The sequence below is a fragment of the Canis lupus genome, chromosome 13 (assembly GCF_003254725.2).
Source record: "Canis lupus dingo isolate Sandy chromosome 13, ASM325472v2, whole genome shotgun sequence".
NCBI lineage: Eukaryota > Metazoa > Chordata > Mammalia > Carnivora > Canidae > Canis > Canis lupus.
In genome coordinates, this window is record NC_064255.1 from 44,612,250 (window position 1) to 44,635,732 (window position 23,483).

Genomic DNA, 23,483 nt, shown 5'->3' on the forward strand with positions numbered 1-23,483 from the left:
ATTTGATTTGTGAATCCCAATTAGTATTTTAACTGTTTTCATCTAAAAGAATAGCTTGATTTTTTTTCATTAAATTCTATTCTAGAAAAACTAAGACGCAGTCTTCCAAACCTGTCCCGAACATCTAGTACACAAGTTGACTCAGTGAAAAGTAGCAGAAGTGACTCAAATTTTCAAGTGCCAAATGGAGGAATACCTCGCATGCAACCTCAGGCTTCAGCCAGTAAGTATCTTTTATGTATCAGTTATTTAAAGGAAAATGAAAATTATAGATAGTAATTTTGTGTTGAATAGCTGTATTAAACCGTATCTGTAGTGAAATGTAACGATTATTTTCTATAATCATAGCTATATTCAAATTTAAAATTTGTTTCTATAAGATACCTACTTGTATGAAACTAGTTTCACCAGAATTTTAAAATAAGCAAAGTCTACCTGTTTTAAAAAAATAATTTTATACATAACGTGTGTGTATGTATATTCCTTAAAAACCTACATGTTAAAAATGATAAAATTTTTGTGGGAAATAGTCTTGGAACAAACAGCTTAAAACCCAGTCAGCTTTATTACTAGAACATTAATAAAAAGCAATAATGATCCTGCAAAAAATACTAGCATAATCAAAACATGTTAAATTTCAATGAATAAAATACTCCAGCAAATACAGAAATTCATTTTTAAAAATGTTGAAGGTTACCTGATGGAAAAGAAGGGTTGATTTGAGTCTATTGAATGAAGGAGACATATGCACCATAAACAAAAATCAGAGAGAATCATGCAGAAATAACTTCTAAGACAAAGTAGCCAGACTGAGCCAAGATGTGATATGGAAATAGATGGATACTGTATACTTTAGTGTACAGGTAATTAAAAAAGAATTGAACACTTTCCAAAGAATGTTACTTGTTAACTCCAGTAGATATGAGCACATAATCAAAGCAGGTTTAAACAAACTATCACAGTTATTTCTCTAATTTTAGAAATGCTCAATATGCACCCCTGGTATCCCAGAACTCATATCAGTGTTGTGGTCTGATTGACACAGCTCCTTTGTCACCATTTGAAATGGTGGCTGTGATGTGTTCCTTCATTTCCTCAAAGCTATAAAGAAGTGGCACAAATACGAGGTTATTGATTGTTCATTTATATAACTTTTTTATGGAGTAATACAACTTTGAAAACATTTATTTTTTTAATTCCCTTACACTCTTCCTTGGCTTTATTGTGTTTAGCTGACTTTGTGTATTTTGTGTTAAACTGCTGTTACTTGGTGACTCAAAAATAAACAGGCCAGGAAAAAGTACATTTGAACACAAATGATTTAAATTTTTCCTTATTTTCTATTGTATATGATATTATTTATATTACAGAAACTCACATTGTGCTGTACCATACATAGTCCTGTTTAATCCTCAGAACAATTCTATGAAGTAGAATTATTAGTAGTACGATTATTAAAACATTTTGTAGTACGATTATTAAAACATTAATTATTAGTAGTACGATTATTAAAACATTTTGCAAATTAGGAAATAGAAGTTTTGAATGATTAACTTATCTATGATCATACAACTTACAGGTGGCAAGTTAGGATTCACACCCCTGTTGATTGTGCTCAAGAATCCAAGTCTACCAAGAGAGATTTGTCACATCCATGATTTAGAACTAAGATTTAAAACTATCTAGAAATTAAAATGAACCCTAAAATTTAAGACACTGTGGAAAATTGTTACCTAGAGATTTTGTGTCCTTCATTTATTCAGATGGATGTGTGCAACATGTTTTTGAACCAAATCAAATTAAATTTTAAACTACTCTAGTATTCCAGGTCTTGCAAACTACTTTAAGTAGGATTGCCATTATGATACTCATATGGTATATTTCATAAATGCTTAAATGGTATAGAAAATAGGGAATCACAAAAACTTTAAAAATAAAATTACAATTTTAACTCTTAAGTTATGTTGAAATGGCGAATGATAACTTCTGTGCCTCTAAGTCTGCAAATTAAGTTAATTTGGCCCTTGAGGATTTTGTGTTTCTGTTTTTTTTTTTTTCCTCCCTTGGTATATTTGCCTGAAACAAAAAGCAATCCACGATGTTAATACAACAGGAAAGAAAATTTTGTCTCATTAAGGAGAGTGAGCAATAAAAATCATGCATATTATAAGCTATACTTTTATAGCCTATGCCCAGAAAATCCAAAACATCATTTGTATTTGTACTTTTATGCTTAGTTTGAATTGTTCTGAATTTTTCAAAACTTTACATGATTATATCTTCAGACAGCTTACCTGCTCTTTGTTAAAGGTAGCTAAATCCATATTCTCTTTACTTTATTCAGTAAATTGTCAGCACCAACTTTTTTTACTCAGGTTTGTTGCCTTATGCTGCCATGTCTGTTCTTTATTTGAACTATTCTAGCACCTCAAAGCTATTTGGAAATTAAAAAAAAAATCTTCAGAAAAATAGAAGAAAATAGAAAAGGTTGAGAACCTAGATTAAAAATGTTAGTAGAAAAATATATTGACTGTATCTTAAACTTTGTGATAACTACTATCCTTCTCTAATGGTAGTATTACCATTATATTTACTTGCTGATTCCCTAGAATTTTTTTCTGTAGAGAAACTATTTTATCTTTTTCCCCAGAAATTGATAATTAAGGAAAATATATAGGGAAAAATAATGAGATTCTAATCACTAATTTACTTTAAATAGAAAATATGTATGCAGTTACATAGTGTTGTATTTCAGTATTTGAACAGTGTTTAAGTAAAAGAGAAAGTAAGGTACCATATTTTTTTTTCAGTTACATATATTTATTTTATATTTATAGCTATAATGAGGCTGATTTACAATTAAAATGCCGCAAACACTTAGTGTAAAATCACACTAGTCACAAAAATATTTTTGGAAAATAGTAAACCTAGAACATTATCAAGTTTAAAACTTAGTAAAGTTATTTTATAAAAATATTTTAAAGCCTTTTGTTTAAAATTAACATATTTTACTTTGTAATGTATTATCTGTTTTACTTAAAATTTTACATTTATCTTTGATCCATAGAAATGTGTTTATGTAAGTGTTCTTTTAATTACTATGAGTGTGTGTGTATTATATATTGTTTTCATAATAGCCTTTTTACTTTAATATAGAATTATTTCTAAATATTATAATAGCAAGTCTTATATATTTTATCCATGAATTGGTATTTTTTATTTTTTTGTATAAACTGGTTAGTATAATAGATGTTGCATTTTTGTTTTTCTTTAAGTTTTTATTTTTTCCAGCCCTTAAGTGGTAAAGCTTTGGTTCTTACTTGCTGGTCTGCATGAACCTAACTTTGCAAGGTTGCTGTTATTTCCACCTATGGGACCACTTCTTTTGCCTTGTACTATGCCAATCACTGTTTTTATATGCTTATTTGCTATGGCTGCATTATTGTGGATGCTGACATTCAAGTATAAATATTATGAGAGTTCTAATATATTTTCATTTTTATAACTACTACCAATTTCTTTTATATTTGAAATGTGAGTAACTTAAAAAGTTTAAGAAAACCAGAGCATTGCAGAGGTCATGGATGTATGTCATTTTCTCAGTTTCTCCATTTAAAGGAAGGAATGCTTGTCAGGGACAGTTTTTCAAAAGACTAAGTAATGCCTTGCTTTCTAAGACTACTAGAGTAGAGGTTCAGTGGGAACTTTAGTTTTTAGAAAGATACAGGAATTACTGGTTCAGAAATACAGGGAAAAAACCCAAGACAACTGCTGATTTAAAAAAATTAGTACTCAAACTCTAATTAGTATTTTTAATTGTTTACTTTCACATATATTATCTAATTTGAACCTCACAACAATCCAGTTCTTATAGAGAAGCAGAGATCCATATGTATTATATGTGCAATGGCATATAACTAGAAAAGTGCAAAACCAAACCAAATTACTCCCTCCTTCCCACCCCTCTTTGAGTCCCCTGATTCCCTCCCAATAATTATTTGGATTACATCATGCTGACCTAACTACAAATGAGTAGGCATCTTGGAAAATATTCCTGGATGACTCTATTGGAGCATTATTGAACTATAAATACTTTGATTTGTGAACTACCACAAAAGAGTAATGCAGTGTAATATTTATCCACATACTTAAATTTAGTCAAATGGAAGAATATTTTTTGCTTAGGATACAGAGTATTCCTCCAGAAAAAAGATATATGGTCAGTTTTCTACTCTGGACTACTCTGGACTCCCTCACTGAAGAGGGAGTAGCCAAGGCATGACCAGACTGCCCTGGGGCCCATGAGGAAGGAATTCTCATGCAGATTTCACTTGGAACCAAACATTAAAAGATTACACTTGAATTTTACAGAATTATGAGATATAAATTCAAAAGAAATAAATCATGATAAGTCTGTGTAATATGCTAATCCAAGAACGAATGTAATATTTGTAAAATTTCTTTTTAAGAACAAGCAGTCTATGGTGGGTCAATTATCTAATTATAAAGAGATTTTATAAATGTAGTTTTTCTGGTACTTCTGTAAATTCTGAGTGAATACATCTGGGATGGGTACCCAGAATATATATTTTTTAGAAGTGTCTCACTTAATTCTGGAGTATATTCAAGTTTTAGAACCACTAGATTAGATCTCTACTATGGAGGATCTTGAATGCTTAGTTTCACATCTCTGGATTTTATCCAGTGATCACTCACTCGTGTCCTTAATTATTCAGCAGATATTATTGGTATATACTATGTTCTAGGCAATGGGATTATAAATATAAATGAGACAGCACATGCCCTTCAATAGCAGGGAATGATTGGTAGGAACTTCTGTGGGAACAGAAGAGAAACATTAAACTCAGCAGTGTAAAGAGGTTTTCAGGAAAGAAGATATCCCTCTGCTGGCTCAGGAGGAGCTCATGAGACCACATGAAGAAAAGACAGGTTTACCTAACAGTGGAATTGGTAATGAAGTCTTAAGAGTAGCACCCCGATTGTAGTGGTTTTGTATGACTAGAGTATAGCGTGCAGCAGAATGGTTAGTGGGTACAGTGATGAAGGATGAGAGAGATACATAGGGCACAGATTGGGAGTTTTCTTAATATATTAAGGAATTTGAATTTTATCCTATAAGTGTAGAGAGCCATGGTAGACTTAGTCAAGGTTACTTCTTAGGAAATCCATTCTGGTAACAATATGAAGAATGGATTAAAGTTGAAGACTAGAAACCATTTAAAAGTCTATTGTATAGTCATGGAAGAAATGAATATCTGAACAAAGGCACTGGTGCAAGAGGTGATGAGATATGGATGAATTTTTTTTTAATGAAGTAAAAGATGTGACTTGGTAACACTGAGAAGATGGGAAGTGGAGAGGAGGAGAGGACTGAAGGGTGACTCTGAGAATTTATAGGCAATACAAGTTTCAGAACAAAATGTCATTGTAGGGTTAGAGGGAACAGGGGACATTTTACCTGGCAGTGATTAATGTTCTTTTATAGTGGCTTATGCTTGCTTAATATTTGGTATCTGGAGATTATTTTTAACATCTCCCCAGATGACAAAATTATATTCAATAATAATGAAATAGAATGAATTCTAATAATAATGGCTGGAGAAATGAAAAATATTCTTTTGTAGAACTTTTTTTGTAACTGTCAGTAAAAAATAATAACATTACAGTACAAAAAAGATAGGTTAGTATTTTTAAATCATTTTTATTTTAAAAAGGAAAATGTTTTTTACATATTAGTCTGTCACAGTAATGAATAGTACAGCTTTAGTTTCTAGCAATTTGTCAATAATTCTTCAGAATTGATTTTGCATTTTGAAGCTCAAGACAAGGTATAGCCAGATTTATCAATTTCTCTTCAGTCATATTGACTGTAGAATAGTCTTCAGTTTTTAAATTGGGGAAGTTTTTTTCCCCCACAAAGCAACTGCTGTTCAAATAGGGAAATAATCAACATAATAAGTTTGGCAGAAATTCATAAAATTCCATTTTACAATAAATTTCAGAAATTGCCATCTTGTCCATGTCTCAGTTCCTTTGGGGATCAAATCTATTTTTAAATGTCTTCACAGTTGAAAAAGTTTAATCACGTATGACAGAATTGAAGTGACTCACATTCTGTTTCATTGACTTTATAATCACCATAACATCACTGTTTATTTTTAAGCTGTGTTAATATAGGAATATATTAACAGGGTATTATACCACAGGACTATATTATTGTCGCACATACTGTGCTAAGTGAGCTAGATTTCACGTCTCTATGGACTTACTCTGGAAAGAAACACGTAGCTGAACCCACCCATGTTAGGGGAGACCATATAATTGGGAATTCTCTTTATTATTTTTCATGTGAAATACAATTTACATTAAAAGATAAGTATTAACATTTGTTCACTTAAATCTTACATGTATGCAAAAAAAAAATCTTACATGTATGCTATGAAAAGGCAACGGTATCTGCAGCAGTTGTTTATAACTTAGGCCAACGAACTATTTTCTTCAGGGAGGATATTTTATCACCAACATTGATTATTAATCCTGGAACATTGATGATGACTTTTTAAAAAGACCAAGCTGGTTTTTTATTCTGAATTCCTTACAGACTGATCACTCACTCACTGTCTGCACTGCAGTGGGGAGTGGGACAGCACTTCTACTACTCCTCCCTTGATGTATATGAAAAGTGGAAGGATTGGATGTAGGGAAACCCAAAAGGACACTGTTCTAATCCAAAAATATGGTGATGCAGATCTGAATTAGGTATTTAGGAGACAATAGGGATGTAAAGGAAGAGATCAACAACTGCAGGGATGACAAAATGGAATTAAAGTAAGAAAACTTTGAGCTAAAATGACTTGGGAAATGGTGGTATATGTTTAACAAAAATACAGAGGCTTTTGGAATTGGTTTGTGGAGGAAGACATTGGCCTAAATAATGGTAGCATGAGAGAATAATATTTTTATTGTACCATCTTTACTTTTCATGATAGGGTCTTGCTAATTTGGAATTATGTAAATATTAGAGAAACCAGGGAAACCATGAGTATTTTTAAACAGCTAACACACTGAATTCTTATTAGTGTACTTTGGAGACTTTCAGTTTACTACACTTTATCATTTAAAAAATGATTTTTGTTTTTAGAAGACTGATCAGATTAAGATAATTCAGATAAAAATTTAGTTTTTTTATTTGGGTAATACACAACTATGTGGTATCGTATGAAAATCACTCATTTCATTTTATCAGGTTTATCAGATATGTTGTATCAGACAAATTTAGAGTATATTGCCTGATTCTTTTTGCAGTCTCATTCTTCAGAGTACCATTGCATAGTTTTCACTTGTTATAGATGCTATTATTGTGACCCATGAAACTTGAGGGAGAAAGTCCATTAGCATAGCTATTAATATAAGTAGGACCTTTCCAAAACAGATTATAGGTGATATTTGATGTTAAGCCCTCACTAAAAAAAATGGTTAATAGGTACTGTGGATTGCCAGCGTACATACAGATGGTTACTTTTAACCCTCATTTATTCTATTCCAATCATACTCCACTTCCTGTTCTTCAGATAAACTAGGCACACTCTTACCTCAAGTCCTCCACCATTGCTTTTCCTTTTGTCTGTAGTGCTTTCCCCAGATATCTGTATGGTGTACTTCCTTTCTTCCTTCAGATCTTTGCACAAATATCATCTCAGGAAAGTCTCCTAATAACCCTATTTATAATTGCAACTTAAATCTCCCATTTCCTCTCTCCCTTCCCTACTTGGTTTTTTCCATAGCTGCTATGACTTTCTGACTATTTGACTTTATTTCCCCTTTCCTTTCAGAATGTTCCATGAAAGTAGGAATTTTGTCAATCTGGTTGGCTACAGAATGAATCCTTTGTACCTAAAACAGTACCTGAAATAAAGTAGATAATTAACTATTTGAAAGAATGAAAATAAAGTAGCAGTAAATGAATGACACTATGAATGGTTGAAAGCATGTATGAATATGCAAATAGAGAATATTCAGTGATGATAGGATCCTGTATTTCTGTGGGATAGATATGAGGTAATTATAAAACTGATTTTTTTTCAGGTTTGGAGAAGTTTTTAGTAGTCTTCTGGCAATATTTAAGCTGAATTGCTGTATTATTTAGCTAAGGAATGTGTGGAGTACTATAAAATTTGAAATCAAATAGCATTTATTACTCTTTAAAAATATTTGCTATCAGACAGTGAGAAAACAATAGTTTTTTAAAAGCATTGATAGAGTTAAGCAGTAGAGCAAAAGAGAAATTCTCCTTAATTCTCTTTGATGATATTATCAAGTATTCCTTTGTCAACTCAATGATTGTTTAAATACTGGCCGGGTTATGGTTGTGGGATCTCTCTCTCTCTCTCTCTCTCTCTCTCTCATAAATCCTAGAGGTATACGGAGTCCAACTTTCAAATCAGTAAAGTGACGTTTTAGAACCTCTTAAATAGGTAACTGTACTGGTAGGTGTGGGAGTTTCAGTTCAGTGGATCTAGTGAGCTTTAACTCTGGATGGCTCTGAGCTACAACTTACAGCTCAGTTTTGAGAGTTTCATTGCAGTTAATAGGAGTTTTAAAGAAAGCTTAGAATTCCTCACTGATCACTTTAAGAAGCAGAAGCTCTGACTCCTCCAACACATACTATGCACCACCCCCCGAACACACGCACCCTGTCAGGCCAGATATGTTACATCTGCACAGCCCAGATATGTTACTACCCAAGGTCTCAAGTACCAATTGGTTTTATTCTATAACAAGATGATGAGTATATTAAAGCCACTGGATTTCAATTTCCTTGAGAACCTGCCTAGTTCTGAGTTTTCTTCTCCTTTTTGAGTATGGAGATTACGGTTTTATGTTAGGGCAGTTCATCTAACAATAACTGCTTTGCCAAAGTCTGCTTTTTTGCATTGAACAAGTACTACTTTTATTTTATTCTATATTGTGTGCTTGTGTTCATCACTTTTACTTAATTAGCTTTATATTCTTTGCATCCTGTAGCATGTTTGCTGGTGGTTTGTTTTCTCTTTGATATTTTGATTGGTTTACATTTGTAGATTTTCTCATCTTTAAAAAACTATTTCTGAAAGTATGCACTTTGCACTAAGATTTCCATCCCTTTTCCTTTCCAACTTAATGCACTAAGCATCACTTTCAGATTCCTCTGCTTCTGGGATTCTAACATATTTTCACCGTACGTACGGTTTCTGTTCCTTGATAAATTTTCAAGTATGTATTAAAATATTCAGGTTTACAGAAGCTATAGCCTTTATCTTGTCCTTCCAGGCAAATATTACAGTTCCTTATTTTTCAACAGCTTCGCAAAGGCTGAAAAATTTGCCTCGTACTTCCCTCAAAGCCAAACAGTTGCTTCAAACTTCATCTACAAAAAGAGGTAACTACAGCCTCTTCCTAAGTTTTAAATTTCAGGAAATAATCTAACAATTAAATCTTATGCCTTTTGGCATACTGAGTCATTGATGTCTGTAGGGCATGTTTTAGTCTTTTTCTTTTTTTTTAATAAAGTGGATTCATTCTCTGTTACTTGGATAAACCCAGAAGAAACTAATTTTCTGCAGAGGTATGTATTGGGTTGATCTTCTGAAAGGAATAAATGATAATGTAACATTTTCTATTAGAGAATTTATCATTTTTCTTAACCTAAAACTGAAGGTCATTGTTTTAATGTAGATGAAATAACAAGTGCTTTAAAATGAACCAAATGCCAGACATTTTATATGTGAATTCTTTTCTTCTGACTTTTGAGTTTTAGATTTACTTATCAGTAGGATGAAAGGGGAATGCTTTCTCATTAGAAGTTGATAAACATTAAATCACAAGTTGTTGTGGTTAACTGATAATGTTTGGACTATGTAATAAGGGAGTGGTAGCTTTTTTAAGAACTGAGACTTGACATATATGAAGGTTGGACACCAAAGCCATCATATTATTTTGAAGAGATTGGATGTATGGGCAGCTAGAAAGAAGTAGATTGGGGAAAAGACCTTAGAATTGTTTGGATAGGACCAGCAGTAATAAGAATGATGAACAGAAGCCTCAGAGGAAATGGGATATAACCAGTACAATGAGGAAAAATATTTTCCCTATCCAGGATATGTAGATTTCTTGACAGTTTCAGAACTCAATAAATAACAAAGATCTATGAGGGGGATAAAGTATTAAAGGACAATTATGTGGAAAGAGAAGGTTTGAGATTTGATTGTTGAAGAAAAAGATTTGGTTAATATGGGTCCAAAGGTCCTGAAGTACACATTTTAGGAAGTTTGTTAATGTATAAATGTTTTAGCAATGATTTGGTGGATTAAATATGATTTAAGGAAACAGTTTTAGATAATGGAATCCGAAGGAAAGAGAATAGTCAAATGGAAATGTTGGATGTGTGAATATTTGCGTTTTGAATACTGGAAGTTGATCATAGCCTTCCAATACAAATGTCTTTTGGTGCCACTGTCAGAAATAAGACTGGATGGTGTATGTTCTTTTGATAGAAAAGAAGATGACTTATTTGGAATCACTATAGAAAAAGGTCCTTATAGAAATTATTTGAGGACCATAGGCTTCCTTTTTTTTTTTTTTTTTTTTTTTTTTTAACGTCCAGATATTTTTTGAGTACTTGATGAGAGGTAGGTGAAAACAGGAGCATCAAAGGATTGTGGTGTCTAAAACAGGACAAGAGATTACTGTACCATAATAAAACAGGGTTTAAAAAAAAATGGGATTTTAAGTTCATATAAATCTTATTTGTTGTATCCTCTATAAGCTGCTTCATAATTTTGGGGGAGGATCGGGTAGGTTTAAATAATTTTAATTTTGTTTAAGATTTTATTTATTCATGAGAGAGAGAGAGAGAGAGAGAGAGAGAGAGAGAGACAGGCAGAGGGAAAAGCAGGCTCCATGCAGGGAGCCTGACGTAGGACTTGATCCCAGGTCTCTAGGATCACGCCCAGGGCTGAAGTCGGCGCTAAACCGTGAGCCACCCAGCCTGCCCTAATTTTAAATTTTTACTTAAGGATTTTTTTTGCTATTTATTAGGTTAAGAAGATCTTAACTTCTGGCTGGTTGGTTTTGGGTTTTGGTTTCTTTGTTTTGTTTGCCTGTGTGGAGGTTACATATTTTTGTTAATCTGAGCCACCAAACTCCCACCCTCCATGATAAAATAGCAGAAAAACCCAATCTTATAATTCCTGGTACCTCTGGCTGCCTCACTGACTTATGGTAAAGGGAAAGAAGTTTGTATGTTTCTGTGTTAGGTTTTGTTGTTTTGTTTCTTTTTAATCTGTTAACTTGATCCAGACTCATATTTTTTTGGTTGTTGGTGTGATTTGGAGATGATCATTTTACACTGCTAGAAGTTCTGAACCAATTGAAAAATGGACACAGATATACCACAGGATTTAAAATATTAGGTTAGGGGTACTTGGCAGGTTCAGTCGGTAGAACACATAATTTTTTTTTTTAAAGTATTTTATTTATTTACTTGACGGAGAGAGAGAGAACGAGCAGGAATGTGGGAAAGGGAGAAGCAGGCTCCCCACTAAGCAGGAAGCCTGATGTGGGGCTCAATTCTAGGACCCTGGTATCATGACCTGAGCCTACGGCAGACGCTTAACCAACTGAGCCACCAAGGTTCCCGGAGCATGTAATTCTTGATGTTGAGGTTTTGAGTCCTAGCCCTATGTTGGGCGTACAGCCTACTTTAAAAAAATAAAAATATTAGGTTAATTACTGGTAAAATTGAATCAGAGAATAATACATCTTGGATCCAAGGCCAAATGGATTTTCTAATTTCCCCTCATAACTAGACTTTGAAAAAGAGGAGTCTTCACTGAACTGTGGAATTCTCTATTCTTGTTCGGGATGGGAGGCAGATGAGATTCAGACACCATGCGGTAGTAGGTACCTTTGTCACTTTAAATTTGGACAAGAGAAACATGGAACTAGATAGCAAATTGCCGCAAAATCCATTGTCCCATCCTGGGGATGAACCTATAATGTCTTCTAGAAAGTTGATGTACTTATTTTAAGGACTGATAGGATCGTGGAAAGAGGAAGAAGGTGGTTCCCTTGACAATTGGAGATATGGTCACTGTTTTAGAGAGAGAGCCAGCACATTCGAGACTGGGTGGGGAGGAGGAGAGAGGGAGGGAGAGAATCTTACATAGGCTCCATGTTTAGCATGGTGGCTGATGTAGGGCTTGATCTTTTGACCCTGAGATTGTGACCTGAGCCAAAATTAAGAGTCACATGCTTAACCAACTGAGCTACTCAGGGACCCTGGTCACTTTGATTTTAATTGCACTTAGTAGTAGCTGGAGTTTGAAGATGAGAAGGGAAGAAAGAACTGTGTTGCCTGGGACACACAAAGGGACACACCATAAACATTTGTTGAATGAACATAGTCATGCCACTAACTCAAGCAAGGCTGGACACATTCCCCTTTGCATTTTCTTCTTACAAGGTTTATTGTTTCTTCAGCCCATCCCTCTCTTTGAAGAAAAAAAAAAATCCATTGTGTATTGTTAAGGCTTCATAGGCATGATTGCTTAAACTGCTGTGACAAAGAGAGATTCATTCCTGTTTGTTGGGAACTCATTGAAGTGGAGGTAAACAAAGTAGAGACCTCACCAAGTCAGAGGGAAAAACTGAAGACTACTTAGAAAAAAATGAATGCATAGATCAGGACAAATTAAAATGTAGAAGCATATGTTAGAAGGAAAGAGGCAACTAAAGATAAGTTAGCTAGGGATGGTAGTTAAATATTCACTGTATTTTGAATATTCAAAGTGAGATAAACATTTATAAAAGGCCATATTTTTTTTTTTAATTTGTTTATTTATGATAGTCACAGAGAGAGAGAGAGGCAGAGACATAGGCAGAGGGAGAAGCAGGCTCCATGCACCGGGAGCCCGATGTGGGATTCGATCCCAGGTCTCCAGGATCGCACCCTGGGCCAAAGGCAGGCGCTAAACCGCTGCACCACCCAGGGATCCCATATAAAAGGCCATATTGATAGGAGGTTAAAGTGCTATATGATATCAGACTCTCGGAAAATGGAGAACCTAGAGAATTTTGCCATTACCTTGGATCCTAAATTTAAAATTTCTTGTATTCCCTTTTCATTAACAAATATTTATTGAATCTATATCATAAACAAGATACACTCATTATTATATCCTTCTCCTTTTTTCCTGCCTCTATGTCTAGCCCCTCTTTACTTTTTCTTCTATTATAGCTGTGGTCAAAGCCAGCCTCTTGTCTGGTGTTTTTAGATACAGTTAAAATGATCGGAGTTGGTCCCCTTCTCGTGATTTTGTTATGTAAAATTGAGAGTATATGAAAGGAGAGGGTACAGGGCTCTCTCCAAACCTACAAATTCTTATCAGCCATTTCTGGTTTTATTGGAACGATAATTGAATAGATTTTACTTATATTTAGAGTTGGTAAGTCTTTGTGATTTTCCAAGATCTTTTGTTCTTTAGTTACAGCTTGACTACATGTATCAGTTTCTTTTGCTGAGAAAGTCCTAGATCAAAAGTTTCTCCTCTCAAAAAAAAAGGTTTCTCCTCTGAAATTTGTGCCTTTTTAAAGAATAGTTGGAGCTATAATGCCTTCAAAGATCACCTAATTTCAGTTAACCTCATTATATTCTTACTCCTTTCTAATCCCCAAGATTATAGTAAGGCAAAAAATGCTGTTACCATTAGAGGAAACAATTTTTTTAATAGTAAAACTATAGCTTAGTGCACTTTGTTTACTTTCTAGTTTTCCCTCAGTTATACATTGACCTTGTTAAAATATTTCTCTCCATATTCTGAGATTGTAGAACTTTTTGACTTGTCCTTTCATATACTCTAGTGCATTTTTCTAAGAATTTAGAATTAATAAATTTAGGATTTCTAACATGAATCTGTTTATTTAAACTTTGTTATTTAAAATTATAACACAAATTCAGAAAACCACATAGTGCATAGAGAGTTTAATGAATTCTTGTAAGACAACCCCCTTGTGACCATCATTTATATCAGGACACTGTAACTTGCTACTTCAGAAACTACCTGTCTGCTTCCAAACACAATCCTCACTTGACCCACTCCCCCAGAGTATCCATTCATTTGAATTTTTATAGCAATCACTTCCTTCTTATGATTTTATCATCCAGGTAATGGAACTGTAGATCTGCTTCTTTAATATATGTGTTTTTACATTTCTCTTGATTTATACTTTTCTTCCAACTCTTACCCTTGTTAAGTTTGAAGAAACCACCAGATCATTTGCCCTATAGCTGTGGATATAGATACACAGGCTGGATCTTGCTGATATCTTTTCTATGATGTCATTTAGTAGATTTCTCTGTATTTCCCATAAATTGGTAACTGGACCTAGATGCTTAATTGGATTCAGTTTTGCTGTTTGGGGCAAGACTATCTCAAAGGTGTGGTGCTGCTTTAGCTATACAGATGCACAAGGCAGGATTACCTTTTTTTTGTGATATTAACAGTCATTGATGCTTAAGGCTTATATCCGTATTTTATTAGGTATTGCAGAATTAGTTTATTTCAATTCCAATACTTTTCTTTGGTCAGAATACTTATATAAAGAGAAACTTATTCTTTGCTCACCCAGCAGTATACTTTCATTAGGATATTCCAAATAAATGCTTATTCTTTCTCACAGTTCACTAATTACAAAATAAACTGGCAATCTACCATCCTCCAAAGGTGACCCATATTTTTCTTAAATATATGTCATTATGATTTTATAGATTTAAACTTTTTATTTTATTTTTTTAAAGTATTTTTTTAAATTTTTATTTATTTATGAGAGAGAGAGAGAGAGGCAGAGACATAGGCAGAGGGAGAAGCAGGCTCCATGCACCGGGAGCCCAACGTGGGATTCGATCCCGGGTCTCCAGGATTGCGCCCTGGGCCAAAGGCAGGCGCTAAATTGCTGCGCCACCCAGGGATCCCCTAAACTTTTTTTTTATATATGTTTTGGTTCATTCTCCATATTTTTCCAACTTTGGTGGAAGCTGCTTCAGGTTGGCCTCAAGTCTTTTTGACACAACCCTAGTAGTCTTTGATACTAACTGGTATGACAAGATTGGCACATCTTGTACATTTCCAGCTACAGACCTAGATTTAGTTATTTCTCCAAAAAGTCCAAATTTCCTTTGGTAGGAAATGGTATTTTTAGAACCAAAATCTGTGTTCTAGCTCTACTTATTGCTACTGGGTTGGTCATTGTTTCTAGGTTTTTTAGTTATTAGTTACTAGAGTTAGTAAACATATGTGTAGATTCATGTCTGTGTATTCTTTTAAGATTGAATGCCTTAATGAGTTCGTGGTGATACTACCTATTCAAATTCAAGGTTTAATGGTAATGACTTAATCTCTTAACTTACACCTGTATCTTTTTTATCTTGCTCTGAGAGCCCTATCCTCAACAGATAGAATATCATCTAACAATTTGTTTTGGGACACCTGGGGTGGCTCAGCAGTTGAGTGTCTCCCTTTGGCTCAGGGTGTGATCCTGGAATCCCAGGATGGAGTCCCACATCGGGCTCCCTGCATGGAGCCTGCTTCTCCCTCTGTCTATGTCTCTGCCTCTCTCTCTCTCTCGTAAATATATAAATAATTTTTTAAAAATTGTTTTATCCCATATTACACACAAAATCTGGGGAAAACATTAGCATAACACCATACAATGTGATTACTGAAAATAGTCTATAAAACTTTTTGCCCGGGCATCTAGATGGCTCAGTTGGTTAAACGTCTGCCTTCAGCCCAGGTCATGATCTCAGGGTGTCAGACTCCTTGAGAGGGGAGTCTGCTGCTCTCTCTCTCCCTCTGCTCCTCCCCCATTTGTGCGCTCTCCATCGTGCTCTCTGTCTCTGTCTCATAAATAAAATCTTAAAAAAAAAAAAAACTTTTGCATTTGATTGCCTTTTTTTAGTAGATACACTGCATATCCATTATCAAAGAGTTATTTGTATTCTTTTATTTAGTCTTAGTTCTACATTTAAATATATATTTGATGCTTACCTTCAGTCTGTACATTACTGTTTCACCATTTTTCTTGTTTGAAGCTCATTCTCTATAGATTTCATATAAAGGAGTTATAGGAGCAATATCCATTCACTCCAATTTTTGTGTATTGGTGACAGTTTGACCTTTTTATTTTTGAAATTCATTAGCTGGATATGAAATCTTTGGTTGACATTTTCTTGAGTGTCTTAAATACATTTCTCCATTTTTGTCAGGAATAAAAAGTTGTTTCTCTTACATTCATGTGGTTTTTGATCTGGATGTCCAAGGATGTTTTCTTTTTCTTTAAAGTTTAATAATTTATTTTTTTAAGATTTATTTTAAAGACTTTATTTATTTGAGAGAAAGAGCACAAGCAGGGGGAGAAAGGCAGAGGGAGAAGGAGAAGCAAACTCCCTGCTAATCAGGGATCCCAACCTGAGATTCAGTCTAAGGACCCTAGGATCATGACCTGAGCCAAAGGCAGATGCTTAACCTAGGAGCCCCTTGGATTTTAGAGAGAGAGCGAGGAAGGAGGAGGAGGGTAGAGAATCCTGAAGCAGACTTCCTGCTGTGTGCAGAGCCCAATGCGGGGCACAATTCCAGGACCCCAAGATCATGGTCCAAGCCAAAATCAAGAGTCAGCCGCTTAACTAACTGGGCCATTTAGGTGCCTCTAAAGGTCAATAACTTACAAGAATATATCTTTAAAAAAATTTTTTTTTATTTATTCATGAGAGACACAGAGAGAGAGAGAGAGAGGCAGAGACACAGGCAGAGGGAGAAGCAGGCTCCATGCAGGGAGTCCATTGTGGGACTCGATCCCTGGACTCCAGGACCACGCCTTAGGCTGAAGGCAGGCACCAAACCACTGAGCCACCCAGGGATCCCCCGAGAATATATCTTAATGTTGGTCATTCTGAGTTGATTTCCCCAGATATGTAGTGTGTTCTTTCAGTGTGGAGTTGCACATAATTTAAAATGTCAGATGAATTCTTTTGAATCATGGTTTTTAGTATTCTGTTCTCTTGCTTTCACTTTCTTTTTTGTGGGGGCTCCTATTGCACATTTGTTGGATATTCCTTACCTGTCTTCTGTATCAATTACCTTCCCTTGAATCCTTTTTTGTATTTCTTCATTTCTTTTTGTTCTGTAAAAGTTTCATTTTCTATTTCTTTTTTTCATTTTCTATTTCTCTTAAAGCATTATCTATTATGTGTGGTAACTCTGGTGTTCTTTCTTAGACTTCATTTTAGAATGATTTAGGTCCAGTTCTTTTCTGTGTTCCATCACCTCATTTTTGAGGTGCTTCCCATTCTAATTTATGATGTTCTTTCATATCTTTTATCATCTTCTTGAATGTTTTTAGGATTTGAAATATTATAAGTTTCATCTTTTGTATGTGTGCGCATAGTGGACATGATTTCTGGCAAGGTTTTACCATTATTAGAAATGTTATTCTGCTCCTTTCTTTTTTTAATAGTAACTTCATGTGGGATTTGGCCTCATTCCTTCTCTATTACTCATTTTTCTTTGGAATTGGTTTTTCTAAACATTTTGTAAGGGAACTTGATTTAAGATCTTCTAATTTTGTGTCTGTAGAGATCCTTCTTCTCTTGTTTTGGGAAGCTTAAAAAATATGACTGCTTATTTTCTGAGATTTCTTACCTTTGCTTTTCTTCCCTACTTATAAAATCATCCTTTTAAAGTGTACAAGTCAGTGTTCCTTAGTATATTTACAGAGCTGAGCAATTATTTTGACGTTAGAGATTTTCATCACTCCCGTAACCCATTTCCCACTCCTTCCACCCCCTGGCAACTACTAATCTTTCTGTCTCTGGTTTTATGCTTCTGGCATTTCATGTAAATGGAATCCTATAATATTGATCTTTGTGACTGGCTTGGCATAGTGTTTCCAAAAGTTCATCCTATTACAGCACATGTTAGTACTTTGTTCCTTTTTGTTGAGATACAGTATTCAGTGTATGGATATACCAAATTTCGTTTATCCATTTCTCAGTCATGAACATTTGCATTGTTAACACTTTTTGCCTATTTTGAAAATGCTGTTAATGCTGCACAATTTGCTGGTAGCTTATTTATTCATATCTACCAATTTTTTTTTATGTAAGGAAGAAAAACTATAGTGAAGACCATTCCCAGGGGGTGTCTTCTGCCTCATATGTTTAATCTCATGATAACTGTGTGCTTACGAAAATAACAGCGAGTCATGTATAGTAATGCAAGAAGAAATCAAAGGCTTCCTTGTCTTTTTAATTTTTTTGTGTGATTACTTGTCAGTCTTCACAAATTTAATAGGCCTTGGTATCATGTATTATGAAACCTGCCTAGGGTAGTAGCCTCACAAACGTTCTAAGTCTAGTTGAAAATAAACTGGTGAAAATAACATTTTAATTTCTACTCCCAAAGGTGTTTCACTTTCCCAGTAAAGAATACCAGTCTGGGAATCAGGAGATGTAGGTTCAGGTTCTGATTTTCTTGTTTGCTCAGTTGGTCTCTGTAATTGTGGCAGTTTTTTTTTCTCTGCACAGTGAAAAGGTTGGCGTAGATAGTCACTAATAACTCTTGTAGCAAGGTCCTTTGACTCTAATGAGAGAATCATATTTATACCATTCCTGCCATCTTTAATAACAAGGAATTATTTTTAAGTCTTTATTATGTCAGTAACCTATTACTATCCTTGATGTGTGTAGACCTCGCTAAGTAACTGGGATCATGTAACTTACTGTAGTAAAGGAGAGTAGACAAGTATTTTTGTTCTTAATCTTTTTAATAGGGGATCCCTGGGTGGCTCAGCAGTTTAGCGTCTGCCACTGGCCCAGGGCATAATCCTGGAGTCCCGGGATCAAGTCCCACATCAGTCTCCCTACATGGAGCCTGCTTCTCCCTCTGCCTGTGTCTCTGCCTCTCTCTCTGTCTCTCATGAATAAATAAAATCTTTAAAAAAATAATCTTTGCTAAATAATTGAAAGGCATATCTATTTTAATAAATGTTTTCCCTCATTGGCCACAGTGGCCAGTATTTGGCAATGTGTATATTTTTATTGTATACTATATATTTGATATTTACACGTTTTAAACAATTATACAGTTAATGGAATTTATAGTTTGGACATATCACTGTGAAGACCACCATTTGGAGTATCTATTTTTTTCCATACTGCTATGTACATTTGAGATATATTATTTATAAAACATTCTCTGAATATTTATCAGCCTAAAAACAGTATATAGTTTACTCAGTTTTTCTCATTCTAAAGTGCCTATTATATTTTCTAAATTTCAGTTAGAAAACTTACCATTTTTATTAAATGCTTGTTAAAAGACAAAAATGAATGTTTTAAAAATAGGAATCCTCATATCACCCATCATTTCATTTCAGAGGTGACTTAGACACCAAGGTTAGCATTCTTAGTCATGTCAGTTTTATAATTAGAGTTCTGATTCTTGCTCAGAGTAGATAACACAGCTTCATTTTATGCCTCGATTTAAGTGTAATTCTCAGTATCCAGAATGAGTAAAGAAAAATTATGACCAAGGTGCCTGCGTGGCTCAGTGGTTGAGCGTCTGCCTTTGGCTCGGGTCGTTAGTCCGGGGTCCTGGGATTGAGTCCCACATTGGGCTCCCCACAAGGAGCCTGCTTCTCCCTCCCTGTGTCTCTGCCTCTCTCTGTCTCTCGTGAATAAATAAAATCTTTAAAACAAGGAAAAGAAAAATTATAACCTACTGTCATAATTAATTTGGTCAGTAAAGCCTAATTAATCCCTATGGTTTAGTTAATTTATAAAGACGGCCTAGGAGATAACTGTCTTGAGTAGCATTGTTGAATATCTCTCCAGAGAACTCAGCTGCAACAGGCTGAAAGACTCCAGTATTCCTTAAATAAGGAAGGCACAGGTGGTAGTATGCCTTATAGTTTGCATAATATTATACATGTACCAACTATTTATACATTACTCATTTGATTTTCATAGCTAACCTGTGATATTTATTAGATTTACATCTATAGATTTCTCTTTTAGGGGAGCAATACAAATGCTGTTGAATTTTTTGATTTCTGTACATTCATTACTACTATAAAGAAATACAGTCAATTGTTATGTGTTAATCTTCTATCTTGTGAATTCGCTGAACTCAGTATTTCTAGAAGTTGGGTTTTGTGTATGTGTATGTGGCTTCCTTGGGATTTTTGATGTAACAATCAAGAAGACAGTTTCTTTCTAATCTAGATGCCTTTTATTTTTATTTTCTTTCTTGCACTGACTAGAACTTCCAGCACTATAAATAAGTGGTAAGAGCATGTATTTTTGCTTTGTTCCTTTCTTAGAGGGGAAGCATTCTTTCACCATTAGGTATAAGGTTATATTTTTGTAAATGTTATTTATCAAGCTCAGGTTCCCCCATTCCTGTTTTTCTCAAAATTTTTATCGTGAATATGTGTTGAATTTTGATGCTTTTTTGCATCCGTAGGTGTGATCATGTGACTTTCCTTCAGCCTGTTGCTGTGGTGGATGACATTGATTTTCAAATTTTGAACCAATTTTGCATCCTAGAGTAATCTCCATTTGATCATGGTATATGATTTATATATGCATATATATCACTGAGTTCTATTTGCTAATAATTTGTTAAGGAGTTTTATGTCTACATTCATGAGAGAGATTGGTCTATTTGATACCTTTTTTTTTTTTAAGATTTTATTTATTTATTCATGAGAGACACACACAGAGAGAGAGAGGTAGAAACAGGCAGAGGGAGAAGCAGGCTCCATGCAGGGAGTCTGACATGGGACTCGATCCCGGGTCTCCAGGATCACACCCAGGGCGGAAGGCGGCACTAAACCACTGAGCCACCAGGGCTGCCCTTGATACTTTGATACTGTTCTAATTTTGATACTGTTCTAATTTTGTTTTTTTCCGGCTACTTGTGTCTTTCTCTGACCCCACTCAGGCATTTGGTAGATGAGGCTTGGGGGCATTTCATTACTGATATGTGGGAATAGAAGCCCAGGTTTTCTACTCAGTCTCTGTTGGCATCCAAGGGAAAGGGGGGCCAGGTGGTGGAGGTGGGGGTTCTGGCTCCCCACTTGGTCTCCACTCACACTGTGGTGGAGGTGGTCTTGATACCACTAAGTGAGCGATCATCAAAATCATGACTCTCTACTGGACCTTCTCTGGCACCAACCCATGACGAGAGAAAAGAACATCTGATTACTGTCTTCTCTGATACCTTCTCTGATACCTCTGATACCTAGAGAAGATATTAGGGCACCTTGTTAAACATCACAAGAATAGAAGTCTGGACATCCCATCAGCCAGCACTTACTCATGTGGGTGAGAGTAGGACTATAGTTTTTCTGTGGTGTTTGGCTAGAATAGAATAATTATCTGAAAATTTTCTTTCCTAGTTCTTTGGCTAGAGAGAGCAGACTTTTTTTTTTTTTTTTCTCTGTCATACCTGATGGCTTTTTCAGGTTTCCAGTTTCTTCAGCTTTAATTTGGAATATATGTAAGAAGAAAAACCTAGCAACTCATTACCATGTCATCCCTTAGGTTGTAACGTCCCTAGGCAGTCTTCCTTTCTCCTCTCCACATCAGAATTTTATGTCTGTTTTGTATATCATGCCCAGGGTTTTAAATTATACTTAAGTGGGTGAAATAGGGAAAAATACATCTGTCCCATTTTCCCAAGTGGAAGACTGAGAGTCACATTTTTTAAAAATTTCAGGAGACAGTCATTTCCCTGGTAGTACTATTAATAGTTTAAAGGGTGGTCAGAAGTCTTTCCAGAGGAAAAGATGCCTTTCATAAAGCCTATTTTCAATATAATATTTGGGTAAGACATTCAAGACATTATAGATATATTCCAATATTTGTAAGGCTATCAAGTAGAAATGAAACACTCTTAGCCTCATTAGTGTAAATGCCTGATTTCACCATGTGCTTTACATAACTCACCATAAGAAGGAAGCCTAGGGGATCCCTGGGTGGCTCAGCGGTTTAGCGCCTGCCTTTGGCCCAGGGCACGATCCTGGAGTACTGGGATCGAGTCCCACATCAGGCTCTCGGCATGGAGCCTGCTTCTCCTTCCTCCTGTGTCTTTGTCTCTCTCTCTCTCTCTCTCTCTCTGTCTTGCATAGATAGATAGATAGATAGATAGATAGATAGATAGATAGATAGATAGATAGATAGGAGCCTAGGATTCTTCGGTCATCCCTCATCTAACAGATTGTCATTTACAGTGTCTTAGTGGATCTCTTAATCTGACCTCATTGCCATTTTCCCCCAACTCCCTAGACTTTTCCAGAATACTCTTTGAAGCTTATGATCCTCTGAACTTTACTGTTCTTGCTCCTGTGTGAAACCTGTGTTCCTACCAAAACAAAAGGAAAGACTACCAAATATGGAAAAAGCTAGGACTGAAGATGGCCTTTTTTTGGAGTTAGTACTAGAAGGAGGAGGTCCAGACCCCACCCTCATGAAGAGGCTAGATTAGTGCCATGGACCCTTGATTAACCAGGAAGCCTCCAGGAAGCCACTGAAACAACTTGGGTAGAGACTAGTCTGGCAAGGGAGACAAAGGCTGGGTGTAGTGAATGGAGTTGTGAAGATATATTTGTAGTCATCTATAGAAAAGGGAATACAGATTATGTAAGGTAAAAAAAAACATCTGTGAAGATCATGGAATTTGCAATTCAGTAGTACTCAGGGCCTGTGGATATCTTCAGTTTTCTACCAGAGGAGACTAACAATTGTTGAGGACCAGGATATGATTGAGTTGAGAGCCATTATTCTCTGCCTTGGCTCTACTATAGAGTCACTTATGGAGGTTTTGTTTTGTTTTGTTTTGTTTTAACATCAACTGTATTCAATTGGAATTTTAAACACAGAGTTTGAATTTCAGCAAAAATTCACACTCATGATGCACCTGGGTAGCACAGTTGGTTGGGTGACCAACTCTTGCTTTTGGCTCGGGTTGTGATCTCAGAGTCTTGAGATCCAACCTCCCATCAGGCTCTGCACTCAACTTGGTGTCTGCTTGGAGTTTTTCTCTGCCTCTGCCTCTCACTGCTGTGTTCACTCTCTCTCTGTCTCTCTAACATAAATAAATCTTTAAACACACACACACGTTCATGTAATCACCAGTATAGTAAAGTCATAGAACATATCCATCATCCCCAAAAGTACTCCTTCCTAGTCTGTCTTTCAACCTCAAGCAAATATGTGACCTGCTTTCTGTTACCATAGAGTTGCCTTTTCTGGAATTTTATATAAATGGAGTCTTTCAATATGTGCTCTTTCATGTCTGGCATTTAATTCACTGAGCATAATTTTTAGAGTCATCCTTATTATATCATCAGTTTACTTTTATTGC

The 23,483-nt window shown here is 35.2% G+C and overlaps 1 protein-coding gene across 2 annotated transcripts in view; it reads left to right on the forward strand.

Moving 5' to 3' along the window:
• The window catches only part of SLAIN2 (SLAIN motif family member 2), a 77,222-nt gene that overhangs the window by 37,349 nt on the left and 16,390 nt on the right, over positions 1-23,483 (forward strand). Inside the window, exons 6-7 of one of the 2 annotated variants that reach the window (XM_025435539.3) lie at positions 86-223; positions 9,362-9,439. In XM_025435539.3, the coding sequence (XP_025291324.1) occupies positions 86-223; positions 9,362-9,439 (216 nt within the window). The remainder of the gene's footprint in view (positions 1-85; positions 224-9,361; positions 9,440-23,483) is intronic. The other variant, XM_025435540.3, reaches the window with a different exon arrangement.